The 14,928-nt window shown below is 32.9% G+C and overlaps 1 protein-coding gene across 4 annotated transcripts in view; it reads right to left on the bottom strand.

The window, feature by feature from the left end:
• The window catches only part of DYNC2H1 (dynein cytoplasmic 2 heavy chain 1), a 388,044-nt gene that overhangs the window by 329,388 nt on the left and 43,728 nt on the right, over positions 1-14,928 (bottom strand). For all 4 annotated transcript variants that reach the window (XM_032167257.2, XM_032167258.2, XM_058446233.1 and 1 more), the window contains exons 19-29: positions 13,503-13,618; positions 12,772-12,899; positions 9,119-9,268; positions 7,892-8,097; positions 6,792-6,947; positions 6,589-6,703; positions 5,886-6,056; positions 4,617-4,999; positions 2,581-2,713; positions 2,363-2,480; positions 341-453 (exon numbers count right to left, since the gene is read on the bottom strand). In XM_032167257.2, the coding sequence (XP_032023148.1) occupies positions 341-453; positions 2,363-2,480; positions 2,581-2,713; positions 4,617-4,999; positions 5,886-6,056; positions 6,589-6,703; positions 6,792-6,947; positions 7,892-8,097; positions 9,119-9,268; positions 12,772-12,899; positions 13,503-13,618 (1,789 nt within the window). The remainder of the gene's footprint in view (positions 1-340; positions 454-2,362; positions 2,481-2,580; positions 2,714-4,616; positions 5,000-5,885; positions 6,057-6,588; positions 6,704-6,791; positions 6,948-7,891; positions 8,098-9,118; positions 9,269-12,771; positions 12,900-13,502; positions 13,619-14,928) is intronic.

The raw sequence follows: 14,928 nt of genomic DNA, 5'->3' as shown, positions 1-14,928 counted from the left end.
CTGCACCTGTATTGAGATTACCATTTTACTGATTAGAAAACCAACACTCTAAGTCACACAAGTATTAAGTTATGGAGCTAAGATTAATATCTAAGATTTTTTACTCCAAGGCCAAGGTTCTTTTCATAATTACAGGCTGCCTTCCAAAGACTACAAATCCATATTCTTTTTAATATCAAAATACTCTGAAACTAACAAATCATTTTTAAGATATGAGCTGAGTTTCCTAAAATACCTAAATTAACCAACTTTACCCTCTAAATTGGCTAAATTATTTTAGAAACAAAGTTCATATATAGTTAATCCTTTTTGTTTTCATATTTGAAAAAGAATTGCTTACCTCTACATTATTTGATAGAGGAACTTTATTTTTAAAAGGTACAACTTCTCCCTCTAAAGATTTCATTGCAGTTATATGTTTTGATTCCTCATCAAAGCAAACACTGTTAATACCTGAAATATAAAAGCAATGATTGAAATGCAAAAGGATTAAAGACATAATTATTAGATACAATATATGTGTGTCACATAGTTGTTAATATATACCCTAAAACATATATAATAATCAAATTATAATGTATACCACATAATATATAGTACTCCTAGTGTATAAATGTCCTACTGAGGGAAAAAAATCACTTTCTGGATCAATATTCTTATCACTCATCTGAAATATTTCTTATCAATATTTATCTATATGTGACATGATTCACTGGTCAAATTTGTGAATGTTTATTTAGATATTTCTACATATGTTTGTTTATTCATTCCTACCATTTTCCAGAAAAAAAATTTAGGCAACCTAATCAACTACTGCGTACCAATCAGTAGGAATTGTCCTAACTCACATTCTTGGAGTGAAAAATGTTATAACCTCTTTGGAAAATGATTTGGCAGTTTCTAAAAAAAAGTTAAACATATACTTACTATATGACTTAGCAATTCCAAAACTAGGTGTTTATCCAATACAAATAAAAACGTATGTCTACAAAAAGACTTGTATGATTGTTTACAACAGCTTTATTCATAATAGCCAAAAACTGGAAATAACCCAAATGCCCATGAACAGGTAAATGCGTTGAAGGCAAATAAGACTTCCCCTTCCCCAAAATTTGCATATTAGTTTATAGTATATAAAAAACTTGAACATATTATGTCATTTTGATCTTCACAAAAAAACTATATTATTATTTGCAATATAAAGAAAAAAACTAAATTTCAGAGAGGGAACTTGATAACCAATTAGTAAACAATAGAGAGATTGGTTAAATAAAAGGCTTCTGATTCGAAGAGTTTGTTTTCTACTGCTTCCCATTGCCCAAATCATAGTTACAAATATAAGCACCCTAAAGCTTCAGATACACAGGAATTGATGAATATTTCTGTGCAGGACTGGAGAGTAAATATTTTAAGTCTAATGGACCACATGGTCAGTGTCAACTACTCAACTCTGCATTCATAGCATGAAAGGTATAGACAACAATACATAAACTACTGTGCAGGATTATGTTTCAACAAAACTTTACTTAAAAAACAACAAGTAGTGAGCCAGATTTGGCCCATGGGTTATATTTTGCTGATCCTTGATTATTAGTTAAAATGAGGAAAACTATTTTACTTCATAAATTTAATTTGAAAAATACAGCTCTTTTCTATAGAGCTGTTTGCTCTATAGAAGAATTCATTTGCTTGCTCTTTCCAAGCAAATTAAGTATTTTAAGAAAATAATAGTCATTATTTTGGTAATAAACCTATTCCATTTGCCACTAATAAGCATCCCATTAAAGTGACTCTACAACATCAAAGCATTTGACATTACACTTTTCCCCCATGTAATCTCACCTGTTCCTATAGCTTAACTATTATTTCTATATGGATGCCTCCTACATTCTCACCTAGGTCTCTTCACTGACAATAACTGCCTATGGAGTATCTCCACCTGTATGTCATTCAGGAAACCTTAAACTCAATAAGGAAGAGGCATATTCTCCTTCACTCCAGGCCTTTGCACAGCCTATTCCCACTGCCTGCCTGCCTTTTTCTAACTAAGGCCTATACATTCTTCAGATATCACCCTAGATGTCACTTACTGCATGATGCCCTAAAACTGAGTTAAATGCCCTCACAGATGGAGCTATAGCACCACATACTTATGTCAATCACCAGAATTGTCACACTGTATTATATTTGTCAACTTACAACCTTGTCTCCCCCATTAAACTGTACATTCTTTGGGTACAGGAACTGTATTTGGGTATATGAACTGACTACTGTATTCAGTAGTCTACCCAAGAGCATAATATTAGGCCTGGCAGACAGTTGAAACACAATAAATATCTGCTAAATAAATGTTGAATCCTACCAGCAAAAAGCTTCTTAAGGTGAGACTGAATCACTGATGGGTTGGTAGACTGGCCCAATATTTCTAATAAGTCATCATCACCAATAAAATAAAATCTTGGGAATGCTGAGCGTTTTTCCTAATAAAAATAAAAACAAAAAACAGCTTTATTTTTTTCAAATAATTAAGATATCAAATACTTTACAATTTATTATATATTTTTTTCTTAAAAAACATGCCTCCAAAAATTCATTTAATGATTTCTGACATCTTTGAAGCTGATCAAGTATTGTTAGTAGAGAATTTCTGATTCCAGCACGAGTAGTTAATGTTGTGACTCTATTGTCTTTCTTGATATCAGTCATTATTGATCTACAAAAGAAAAAAAAAGTATCTTCACATCTATTTTAACAATTTGGGGGGTAAGAAAAACAGATTCAGACTTTTTTTTTACCTGCTTAAAATGAACTAAAGGTAACACTATTATAACAGTATTACACCTCTAGGAATGTTAAATATTAATATCACACTATCATTTTTAACTTCTCACATTTTAAATTATCTTATATATTTCATTTGCTAAGCTAATTTTTTTTTTTTTTTGAGATGGAGTCTTGCTCTGTCTCTCAGGCTGGAGTGCAGTGGCGCAATCTCTGCTCACTGCAAACTCCACCTCCCGGGTTCCCGCCATTCTCCTGCCTCAGCCTCCCGAGTAGCTGGGACTACAGGCGCCCACCACCACGCCCGGCTAATTTTTTTGTATTTTTTAGTAGAGACGGGGTTTCACTGTGTTAGCCAGGATGGTCTCGATCTCCTGACCTCATGATCCACACATCTCAGCCTCCCAAAGTGCTGGGATTACAGGTGTGAGCCCCCACGCCCAGCCTTGCTAAGCTAATTTTAAGCCCTACCTCATAGAGCTAATGGTCCAGTGACAGCAAAAGACATCAAATAATTTCTAGAAATATTTAAATAAAATTGTGATAAATGTTAAAAAGGAAAAGTACTGTTAAAATGGCTAACAGGGCAACCCATAATCTAGGACTTCTTTAAGGAAGTAATTTAAATTGATATGCAGATGAAGATTAAAAAGAAAAAGTGAGTGAGTAGAAGACGTTTCTGGCAAAGATTCTGGGAAGAAGATAGGTATGTCCGAGAAACTAAAAGCTAGAGTCACTAAAGCAAAATGGAGAGCAGCACAAGAACAGGATAGAGAAATGAACAAGGAGCAGATCATGCTTTATCCCTAGCACAATGGGAAACTATTTTAAAGTTTTATTTACAGGAGTAAAAGAAAGCACTGAACCTGCATTTTTAAACAATTACTCTGGCTGTTGTGTGAAAAACTTATACAAGAGCAAGTCAGAAGGTTAATGTGTGTAGTACAAGTGAGAGATACAGAACATTAGAAGTACAGATATACTCCTATACAGGTGTTTGGTTCAAGATATGCTAAGTAGGTTGGAATCAACAAAATTTGGCAATTTAATGTATGTAAAAGTGGAGGAAGAGGGAGATATCAAAGTTATCCATCATGTCTCTGCTTTCAGCAATTAGGTTGGGCCATTTATTGAAACAGGAATCAGAAAGAAAAAAGATTTGTTGGAAAGGAACCAGTAAGTTAAGCTCATGAATTCAGTTTTAGCCTACTATTTAAGCATGTTTGGTAGATTTGGAGCTCAGAAGAGAAATATGGGCTGTACATGTTAAGGTGAGGAGACCTCAGCATATAAAAGAGAACTGATGCTGGCAGTGGTTAAGATTACCTGAGAATACAGTGAGAAAAAAATCGAAGGCTGAGGCCTAGAGAATGACTACATCTAAAGATTTGGAGACAGCTAAGCACTAGGAACTATGTGTTGAACTAGAGAGACAGTCAGAAAACCAAGAGAGGACAAAATCACAAAAGCCAATGGAAGAGACTTTCTAAGAAAGAAGAAATGCTCAACTCTATTAAATACTAATGAGAGATAAAGTAAAATAAAAATTGAAAATGCCCTTTGAATTTAAAAGAGGAAAGTAATTGGTGATTTTAGGAAGTATGTATTATTAGGTAGAGCGGTAATAACAGAGACCACACCATAATGGTTCAAGAAGTAAACACCTGAATGACAGGAATGGCTTCTCAAAAGGATCCATTAGAGAAAGAATTTGAATACACAGAGGATACCAATCAGGTAAAAGTAATTTTCCTGTATTAAGCACTTCACAATATGAATTAATTAAAAAAAAAAAAACTACCATATGTGTCTATGTCTTACATCATTTTACTGACCTAAAATCTTCATCAACTCTGTTGAAGCGTGTCTGTTCTTTTGGCAATGCTCCACGGCCGAAAATGGGTTCCAAATACACCCACTTTCTCTGAATATGATTTAAATTCTGCAGGTACTCATCTAACTCTGCAAGTTTTCTTTCCCAAATTGATACTTTATCTTCAAATCCTTTATAATAAGGAGAATCCTTTAAGGATTGGAGAAGGCATCTATTATCTCCAACCTGATTTACTATATCTTTCCAGTCTTTAATCAGCTTCATAGTTCGACTTTGGCTGTCTTCATAATCAATTAATGTAAACACTGCTCCAACTCCCCAAAGATCAAGTTCACGTAAAGCTTCTCTGATTGTAACTTCACCTTGTGCCCGACTATTTAAATCCTATTTAACACAAAATATCCATGTTTATTACTTCAACATTAATTATCACATAAGTAAATAATAGAAAAGTATTTTATGAAAAATATATTTTATCTGGCTTTTCACCACAAGGCAAAAAAAAAAAAAGTTAAGTGGCTCTATTTTACATGCAACTCAAGAAAATTACTGGCTATTTTATCAAAGCATGTAAGACACTAAGTATCCTGGTTCACATGGTCAAAATATATACAAAGTTCTGCCTTATGCTTTTTACTTCTCTAAAACAAAAGCAAAAAATTAAAGCATCCATCACAAAAGACAAAACTAGTTTGGTTTATTTAAAGTTTTACAGACCAAAAGGCCTACATTTGGCACAAAAGAAATTCAGAAATTATACTGTAATCTTATTGTAGATTCTGATACATCTAAAATGATTAACAATCCACTAGAGTTATCTTCTGCAAGAGTCATGCTTCATAACTTCTCAAGATTATTTAAAAACATTCCAGGGTTATTAACAAACACAAAGGTTTATTTTTGGGATAGGAAATAAAACAATTTGATATCAAGAGTCCTATAATTTTGAACGGCCAGAACGCAACACTAAAAGTCTGTCACTTGTAATAAATTGTGACAACTTTTACTTTTACATGAGACCTTTTCTAAAAGTGATTAGCAAACTGATTCGTGGCTTAGCTCTCTGGATTTGTGTATCCTCTAGCTTTTATGTGTAACATATCACATAATTTTTTACGTATTTTATGTAAAATGATTTGTGTTTGTTTACTTTTTGATTAAAGCTGATTCCCTTAAAGGAAGACTTTTTTTGTATTTAAACAAAATATGAAGCAATATTGTATATTAAAAAAGGCCAGACTTATGGGATATTTATAAAAGTGATCCATACTTTAAGGTCGGCAGCTTTGGCTACAATTGTATCAGCTACTCTGAGCAAATCACCAAACAGCAGTTTCTCTAGACTAGTCCCCCTAGGAAGTCCAAGGAGACGAAAAAGGTCAAGCCAGTGATCTGGAGAAAGATGCTCCCCTCTCACATATTTCAAGATAGGAATTACGATCTGTTACAAAAAAAAAAGAAAAAGTCATACATATACACATATACATATATTAGCAAAATGCAAATTAGTATTTAGTATTTAGTTTCATGCTTATTAGTTACCAAAATTTTAATTACTCCATTTTTTTGTTTAATAATCTTAAAATCATATTCTTAAACAGAATTGTATAAAGCTTTTGATTAAATGTTGCTATGGACACACACAAATTACCCTTTGTAGTTTAATGTATTTTAAAACATGACATAGACTATTTCTGTTTTTATTATTATAGGATAGGACCCATGATGAACTGGAATGTATAAACACTCTGTTTTTTAACTTTAACATAAATTTCTTGTAACTTCTTTCTCATTGGTAGTAGAAATATCAATAATTTCTATGGTTTACTCTGTATTTCCTATTTTCTTCATGAAATGGAATAATTTAATTGAAAAACATATAAAGTAAAATTATATAGTTCAGTCACTACATAAGAAAAAGATGAAAGCTCCAAACATTGTTTTTAATTGGCAAAATAATAAAACAATCTTACTTTATATTTGTCAACCTCTGATTGTAATTTCACTGTCATCACTGAATGTTCTTCAACCTTCCTTAATCTGTCATGCCAGTTCATCAAAAATTCCTCAAACAGGTATGTCTTAGTCCTATAAAATACCAAAAATACATTGCAAAGATTACATCCAAAAATAAAACAACCAAATTATTAGTCTAAATATTGTTTTTGAATCAAACCGAAAAGTGATCCAGTCTTCATTGGCCATTTCCTGAAATCCTTGTTGAAACTCTTCATAAAAGGCCCAAATTTGTGCACAGCTCTCAATATCTTTAGAGATGCTACTTGCCAGGGAGAAATTAGGCTCTTCTAGTCTAAAATGATGGCAATCATCACTATAGAAACAAATATTGAAATATTAAATTTTAAAAACAGAAATATTGATACTGTTAAGTATCATTAAGTTACTTAACTGCAATCTTGTATGTGTGTACACACACACTTGTGTATGTTTAATAGATATACAATAAGAAACAATAAGAAGCTACAATACGAACATTAAGAAACTACCTATTCACTATGAGAATTTTACTTTACCTACTCGTATATGAACTCTATAAATTCATTAATATACATTTTTTCCAAAGAAGTCAAAATTGAGTTGGTAATATAGAGAGATTTATATGTACATAATATAAATTTTATATATATGTAAATATTCAAGATTGTATAAATCTACAGATTAATCTGGGAAAAGAATACTCTTCTCGGTTGAAAGGGCAAGCTTCTAGAGTATAAGATATCCTTAATCTAATCAGTATAATGCCATTTAGTAATTATGGTAACAAAATTGACTCATTCCACTCATTTATGAAAGCATCTACTTAAATAGAACAAACCTAAAGCAGTGCTCAAATTTAATACTTTATATTATTATAAGCCAACAACTCACTTTTTTCTTTGAAGTTTTTTATTATTTCTTATTATGCTAGATTTATTTTTTTCTCAGAGGCACTAAAAGTAATTTTTCTGAAAATTATATATATTTCATTTTTAAATAGAATAAGTTCAAAGAAAGTGACAGTTCCAACCACTGATATAACTTCTAGGTAAATTTATCTTCTAGGCCTTTCTTGAAATTTGCTTTCTCTTAATATCCTTATATAACACAACTATGACTCCTAAGACAACAGTAAATGAATGCTTATTATTTGTAGTTTAAAAAGTGATGAAGTTTATGAGGGAAGTTATCAAGATAACAGACATAAGAAAATTACTAGCTTGACGTATAAATTGTTTTTTCAAAATGAGCACTATCAATTTTAAAGAAAAAACATACACCAGCTTTTTTCTTGTGACTTCAAGATCATCAAACTCAATTTTTTTCTCTTTTATTAACTTTGCACTTTTATCAAGAGTATTATGTTGGCCAGTTTCAATAACATCATCACCAGGCTTTAGTTGGTCCCAACGAGCTTTAAATTTTTCCAGTTCTTGATAATAGATCTGAAGACGTGATTTCACATTTCCTTTCATCACTTCAATCTATAAGCCAATAAAGTTTAAATAATTTAATGCAGAATAAAGTCTCATTTTGGGTTCACACTTTTCTAATATTTTCTATTTAAAAGTGAAAAAATATCAATGACCAATGTCAACTTTTCAAAGGATGGTTGTTATTTTAATTATTAACTCCAAGTTCAATAATGTAATTCAAACATATAAATTAGGCCATAAATTTATAATAACAACAGATTACATTCAAATAAAATCATTTAAAAATCATTCATATGATTAACCACACCTAGTACAACTAACAACAAAGGTAAGATAATTTAAAAATGTTTGTTTAATGACTGCTGATTGTTCTACCCGAGTGTATAGCTGCTAAATTAAGGAAGGCATTGCCCAGTCTCCCATGCAGCTAAGGACTGGGCCCTAAGGCTAACTTCTGGTCGATAAAATATGAGTGCAGTAGATATGTGCAACTTCCAGGTTATGTCTTTAAAAGACAGATGCTGCCCTTTTCTCTTTCCCTCTCTCCCAACCCTACTACATAGCAACTGAATGTGGTAATAACCCATCCTGGACAATACACTAGAGATGGTAGACAAAAAGATTGACAAAACCTAGGACCCAGACAAAGTTACAGAGCAGAGGCACCATAGCATCTTATAGTCTAATGTGAGACAGAAACGTAAGCTACAATTTTTGGGGTCTCCATTAGAGTAGTTAAACTGATATCCTAATAAATTTAGTAATTAAAGAAAACATGAGTTTCAGAAATAAGCCATACATAGTAGGTAAGCAATAGATTCATTCATAGGACTACAAATAATGTTACATTTCAAAGACATTGGTTTCTTCTTGATATGATAGGAAGTAAAGAAAAACCATGTGAAACAATCATCATTTATATATTTTACTACAAAAGTAGTCAGGGAGGTCAATTTCAACAGCCACATTAAATTATTATAAACCTGGACTATAAAGGAATAAAAGATAAGCAAGAAATCTTAAGTTAGAAAAAAGTTCCCATTTTAATAAATAACTAAAAGATTCTAACCTGGTCTTTAATCATAAGTTGGTGACTTTCCATCATTAACTCAAATTTATCCCACTTAGCTGTCAAATTACTAATTGTTTCTAAACCTCCACCAGCCACAGTTCGTAAAAGTCTGTTTTTGTCTTCAGCTTCTTGAAATAAGGGCAAAAGCTAAAGGTTAAAAAAAAAACAAATTGAATAACAACCTATTTTATCAAATCTCTTAAGATTTCATTTATTTTAATTTTTGTTTCATAACTTTATTTTTTTAATTAAGATTTTTGCATTTAAACAGTTTGTTAAATTCCTATATATTCTGATTTGGCAGAAAAAAATTTCTGGATATAAACTTTCTGATGGTTATTTTTTACTACACACAAATTCAACGAAGGCACTCTAACATCAGAGGTTAAAAAAGATAAAGTAGTAATATGAGACTAAATGAAATCCATAAAGATAATACCATAGTTTATCAAAGTAAAGTTCTTATTATAAATGGTCCATTCACAAGAAAATGCTAAAGAGGTTTCTAAAGGAGCTAAAATTAGTGATTATCTAAGAGCATAAGTTAACTAAATTATCTGACTTAATAGAGAAGGAAAGTCATGAAAAAAGGTACTTAAGAAACAGACAACTAAAGAAGTGAAATTAAGCTCCTGCATTCAGGGTTTTTAACTGAAGTGTCCTCAGTTGTATATAGCTAACAGTTTGTTAAACAGTTTGGGTGTAGGTCAATGGGTGCTAAACTGCTGGAATTGCCTCTAAGGCTTTTAAAGCTCTGTAAAACAACAGTATCCTATAATTAATATCTGTACTTTTACTATTCAATAAAGCACTAAAATCCATTTAAACATTTTAAAATATCAGTATGCATACATAATAAAACAGACAACAAAGGAAATTCAAATGTAACTGAATTGGGCAGACCTAGCGGCTCACACCTGTAATTCTAGCACTTTGGGAGGCTGAGGTGAAGGGATTAAGACTAACCTAGGCAACACAGTGAGAACGCATCTCTAAAATAAATACTTTAAAAACTAACTGGGCATGGTGGTGCACACCTGTACTCCTAGCTACTGAGGAGTCTGAAGCGGGAAGACTGCTTGAGCCCAGGAGTTCGAGGCTGCAGTGAACTATGATTGGACCACCTCAGGATTTTAATTTTCTACACGTGAACAGAGCTCCAGTTAGCCTGTAAAACATATCACAATAGTTTCCTAGTCTACCTACCTCCGTCCTACCCCTCAAATCCACATACCAACAAACAGACATACCAAAAGAGAATTATATAATACTTTGCTATATAAAACCCAGCAACAGCTCCCCAATGCCCACAGAATATGAGATTCTAAGGTCCCTGATATAGCTCACATGAAGATTCTGCCTAGTTCTTTTATTATCTCATGCCACTTCCTACTTCACATATTACGTCTTATAATACCTAATTGCTTGCCATTACCAGCAAACAACATCAATTTCTCCTCTTAGCTTTCGTGACACTACAATCTCTTGTCTTTCCTCCCACTCCATTTATGTCCTTTGCGCCTCCTCCTATGCTTGAAGTCTAAATTTTGCAAACTTCAAGCCTGGAGTTACACCCTGTGTTTGTTATCTACCAGTTAGTCTAAGCCAATCCCAAGGCTTAAATATCATGGATATAAAGAAGACTTCAAAATTTGTATTTGTAGTCCTTACCTTTACTCTAAATTCCACATTCCTCATTTGATTTCTACCAGACAACTCAATCTCCACCACTTCTAAACTCGTTGCTCCTCTAGTCATCCTTGTTTCAGGAAATGGCACCAATACTTTCCCAGCTGCTCAAGCCAAAATCCTAGGAGACATTTTGATTTATCTTTCTCTAACCACATCCACCCCCATACATCATCAATCTCTCCAGTTCTATCTCCACTACTACTAAATGATACAAGCTTCCATCATCTCTTGTCTATCATATTGTAATATCCTACTAACTGGCCTGTCCACCACTATTGTCTCCCTCCAATTCATTTTCCACAGAGCATCTAGAGTCATGACTTCAAAATGTCAGAGACATTGTGTCACTCCCCCACTTAAAGCCCTCTAAAGACTTTCTTATTACACTCAGAATAAAATACAAACTTCTTACGATTGTCTAAAAGCATCTTCGTAATCTGGCCCTTGCCTCTCTTTCCAATTGCCCCTCATACCATTCTCTTCCTTGAATACTATGCTCTCTTAATAATTAACTCTCTTGATAATGTTTACTTCTATCTGTTCCTTAAGCATACCAAGCTCCTTCTCTACCTTAAGATCTTTGTACATGCTATTCATTCTTTTTGGAATGATCTGTCCCCAAATCTCAGAATGGTTGGCTCTTTCTTGTCTTTCAGGTCTCAGCTCAGATGTCACCTCTCTGAGAAGATATCCCATGATCACCCACCCTAAGTAATAACCCCTGGTTGAGCATACTCATCCTCACTTCTCTCCTCCCTCTCTCTCTCTCTCAGTCCTCTCTTTTGCTCTCTCTCTCTCTCACACACACGCACACGCACACACGTGTATGTTCCATGAGAATAGAATATGTTCACAGCTGCAGCCCCAACTCCTAGTACAATGCCTGGAATAAATCAAGTGATCCATACATATCAGTCAAATGCCTCTGCTAACTGCCACAGCTCATAACCATTCCTATTTTAGTTAATTCCTTCTACTAGACAGATACATTATTTTATTCACCTTTAAACCCTCTTTAATACCTTTAAGTCTATCATATAAAAGTCTGTAATTCTTTCCACTGGAGTGGTATGTTATTTTATTCACCTTGAATCTCTCTTTATAATTTTAAGTGGGGGCAAATAAGTTTGTATACTAATTTGAATTATTTCTCCTTCTTGCTCTAAACGTAACTAAAATCATCTATAATATGTTATAAAACTTTGGCTTGTCTATTCTGGGCTCTAGCCTTCTGGATAGTTTTTTATGAATCTTTACCATTCTCCTTTGTATTTAATTATGAGCTCTTCCATTATGTATGTATGTGCATATGTGTACTCCTAGTTTAGCTCTTAACTTCATACTTTTGCATCCTAAAGTTATAACTCTAAAGGTAATAGTATGAATTATTTAAGTTTACTCTTACTCTAATATGCCACATCATAAAATGACTGCAAATAGATCTGAAAACAATACTATTACTGTTTCATTACACCAATAGTGCATCAAAAAGTCTATTTATTTATTTACTTATTATTTTGAGACAGAGTCTCGCTCTACCACCCAGGCTGGAGTGCAATGGTGTGATCTCGGCTCACTGCAACCTCCGCCTCCCGGGTTCAAGAGATTCTCCTGCCTCAGCCTCCTGAGTAGCTGGGATTACAGGCACCCACCACCACACCCAGCTAATTTTTGTATTTTTAATAGATACGGGGTTTGGCCATGTTGGTCAGGCTGGTCTTGAACTCCCAACCTCGTGATCTGCCTGCCTCGGCCTACCAAAGTGCTGGGATTACAGGCGTGAGCCACCATGCCCAGCCAAGAGTCTAATCATGAGCTAACCAGGTGAGCCAGACTATTGTGGCCCTCCTTATAATGTTGAGATTATATATTTGTAAATAATGACATAAAATTACCTAATTTAAACATTTTCCATGCAGTAAAAAGTAATAATAATAATTTTACTTTGTGATTCTCACCTCTGGCTTCCGTTCTTGTAACTTACTATATCGGAGATTTGCATCACCAATTTCTTCCACAGACTGGGGAATAATTGTTAAGACCTCCATAGCCTCAGTAACAAATGTATCAATTTCATGTAAATGAGCTGAGTGGTAACATTGAAATACAAGAAATGTAATTATTACCATCAAAAATACTAAATTACATAATTTCTAAATCAAGGGGTGGTAGAAGTAATCAGTACACGGAATACAATAAGTTCTAAATTATCATTTGCTTTCATAAAACAAAATTTCAAGATGTGGAATAAGCAAAGAAATTTCTTCCCATGAAAGTTTAGTTGTTTCACGTTGTATTTAAAAATTTTAAGAAAAGCTTAAAATGCATTACTGCACTTTTCATCTTTTACATAACATACTAAAACATCTCAGTTTAAAAGAAAAAGAAGAAACTGTCGTATTTTGAAAAATACTTTGTCATTTGAGGAGATAAGCAGAAATACATTATATCAGGATTATCTACCTTTCTCAGCTACATATGCAACAATCTGATACTAGCTCAGACTGCAAATAATAAAGATGTCTTCATTTTAGACCTCTTACTGATTGAATATGGACTTTCCCTGCTTTTTTTAAATTAGTTCAGCTTTGGTTTTTAATGATCATTGAAATTCACACTTTATAACTATCAAAGTACATGCTTCTACATATCAAATTAAGTAAAAATAAAAATTAAAATGTGTCTTTACCCTGTATGGACTTCTTCAAAGAAAGAACAAGCAGATCAGATAACTTCTGGATGAGATCATCAATCACAGTCTTCACAGGGTTGCAATTAATATTTAAACAATCTACCTTGACAGCACTGAAAAATGTCAATGGACATATTTTGACATGGAAAAGACTAATTAGAGGAAAAGAGTCTCATATAATATTATAATGATTTCATGTAATACACTTAAAAATGTATGTCAACAGTAACATGGTGATCTTTCAGCACATTTAGATTTAATTTAGCAAAAATGCCTTACACATACTATTTTGAAGTTTTTCATTGAGCAATCATTTTGTTATGATACTACAAGTTTAACCATCCAGCATATCAGATTCAAAAAACGGTGGTACGTTATGAATTAGTAAAGTGTCAAAAGAATATATTTAAATATTAATGAGCTTCTCTTGTCACAGCATGTAATACACCTATTTAAATATTTATAAAATAAATTTACTATCCTGTAGCCAAAATACAAACAATAAAAATAAGGCAAAATTAAATATAGATAGAAAGCGAATTTAGATTATTAAAGCACTAAAACAATAAAATGATAAGACACCATTTTACACTTATCAAATTGAAAAACAATGTAATGAATGGTTACTTTTAATCTTCAATTGTGTGGGCAAACAGAATTCTCAGAACTGTTAGAATATAAAACAATGCAATCTTTGTAAAGAGCAATGTACATGTCAAATAATTTTAAACTGGCATATCCTTTGTCTTAACAACTCTACCTTTAGAATTTATCCTAAGACAAATTTCAAGGCAGGCTCCAAGATTTATACACAAGTATTTTCATGAAAGCACTAACTGTAATAGTGAAAAGTTTGAAACAAAGTAAATACAGAAATGGCAAAATAAATTTTTATATATACCTATAATTAAAAATCACATTTTTGATGTGCAGATGATAACATGGCAAAATACCGAAGAAATAGTATTCCATAAAAATAGCAGGATAAGCCGGGCACAGTGGCCTGTAATCCTAGCACTTTGGGAGGCCAAAGCAGGTGGATCACCAGAGGTCAGGAGTTCAAAACCAGCCTGGCCCACATGGTGAGACCCCTGTCTCTACTAAAAATATAAAAATTAGCCAGGCATGGTGGCACACGCCTGTAATCCCAGCTACTCAGGAGGCTGAGGTAGGAGAATCGCTTGAACCCAGAAGGCAGAGGTTGCAGTAAGCCGAGATCACACCACTGCACTCCAGCATAGGCGACAGAGTGAGATTCAGTCTCAAAAATAAACAAACAAACAAACAAATAGCAGGATATAATATAATCTACATTTTATAAGTGTACGTATTAATATGTCCAAAACATCAAACATTAACAGGAATTGTCTCTGTACTTCACTATATTTAAAACAATTTATAAAACAAATGTACTATTTTAATA

Source organism: Hylobates moloch, unplaced genomic scaffold, assembly GCF_009828535.3.
Source record: "Hylobates moloch isolate HMO894 unplaced genomic scaffold, HMol_V3 SCAFFOLD_11, whole genome shotgun sequence".
Classification (NCBI taxonomy): Eukaryota; Metazoa; Chordata; class Mammalia; order Primates; family Hylobatidae; genus Hylobates; species Hylobates moloch.
Note: the sequence above shows the minus strand (reverse complement) of the source record. Positions and strands in the feature narration are given on the sequence as shown.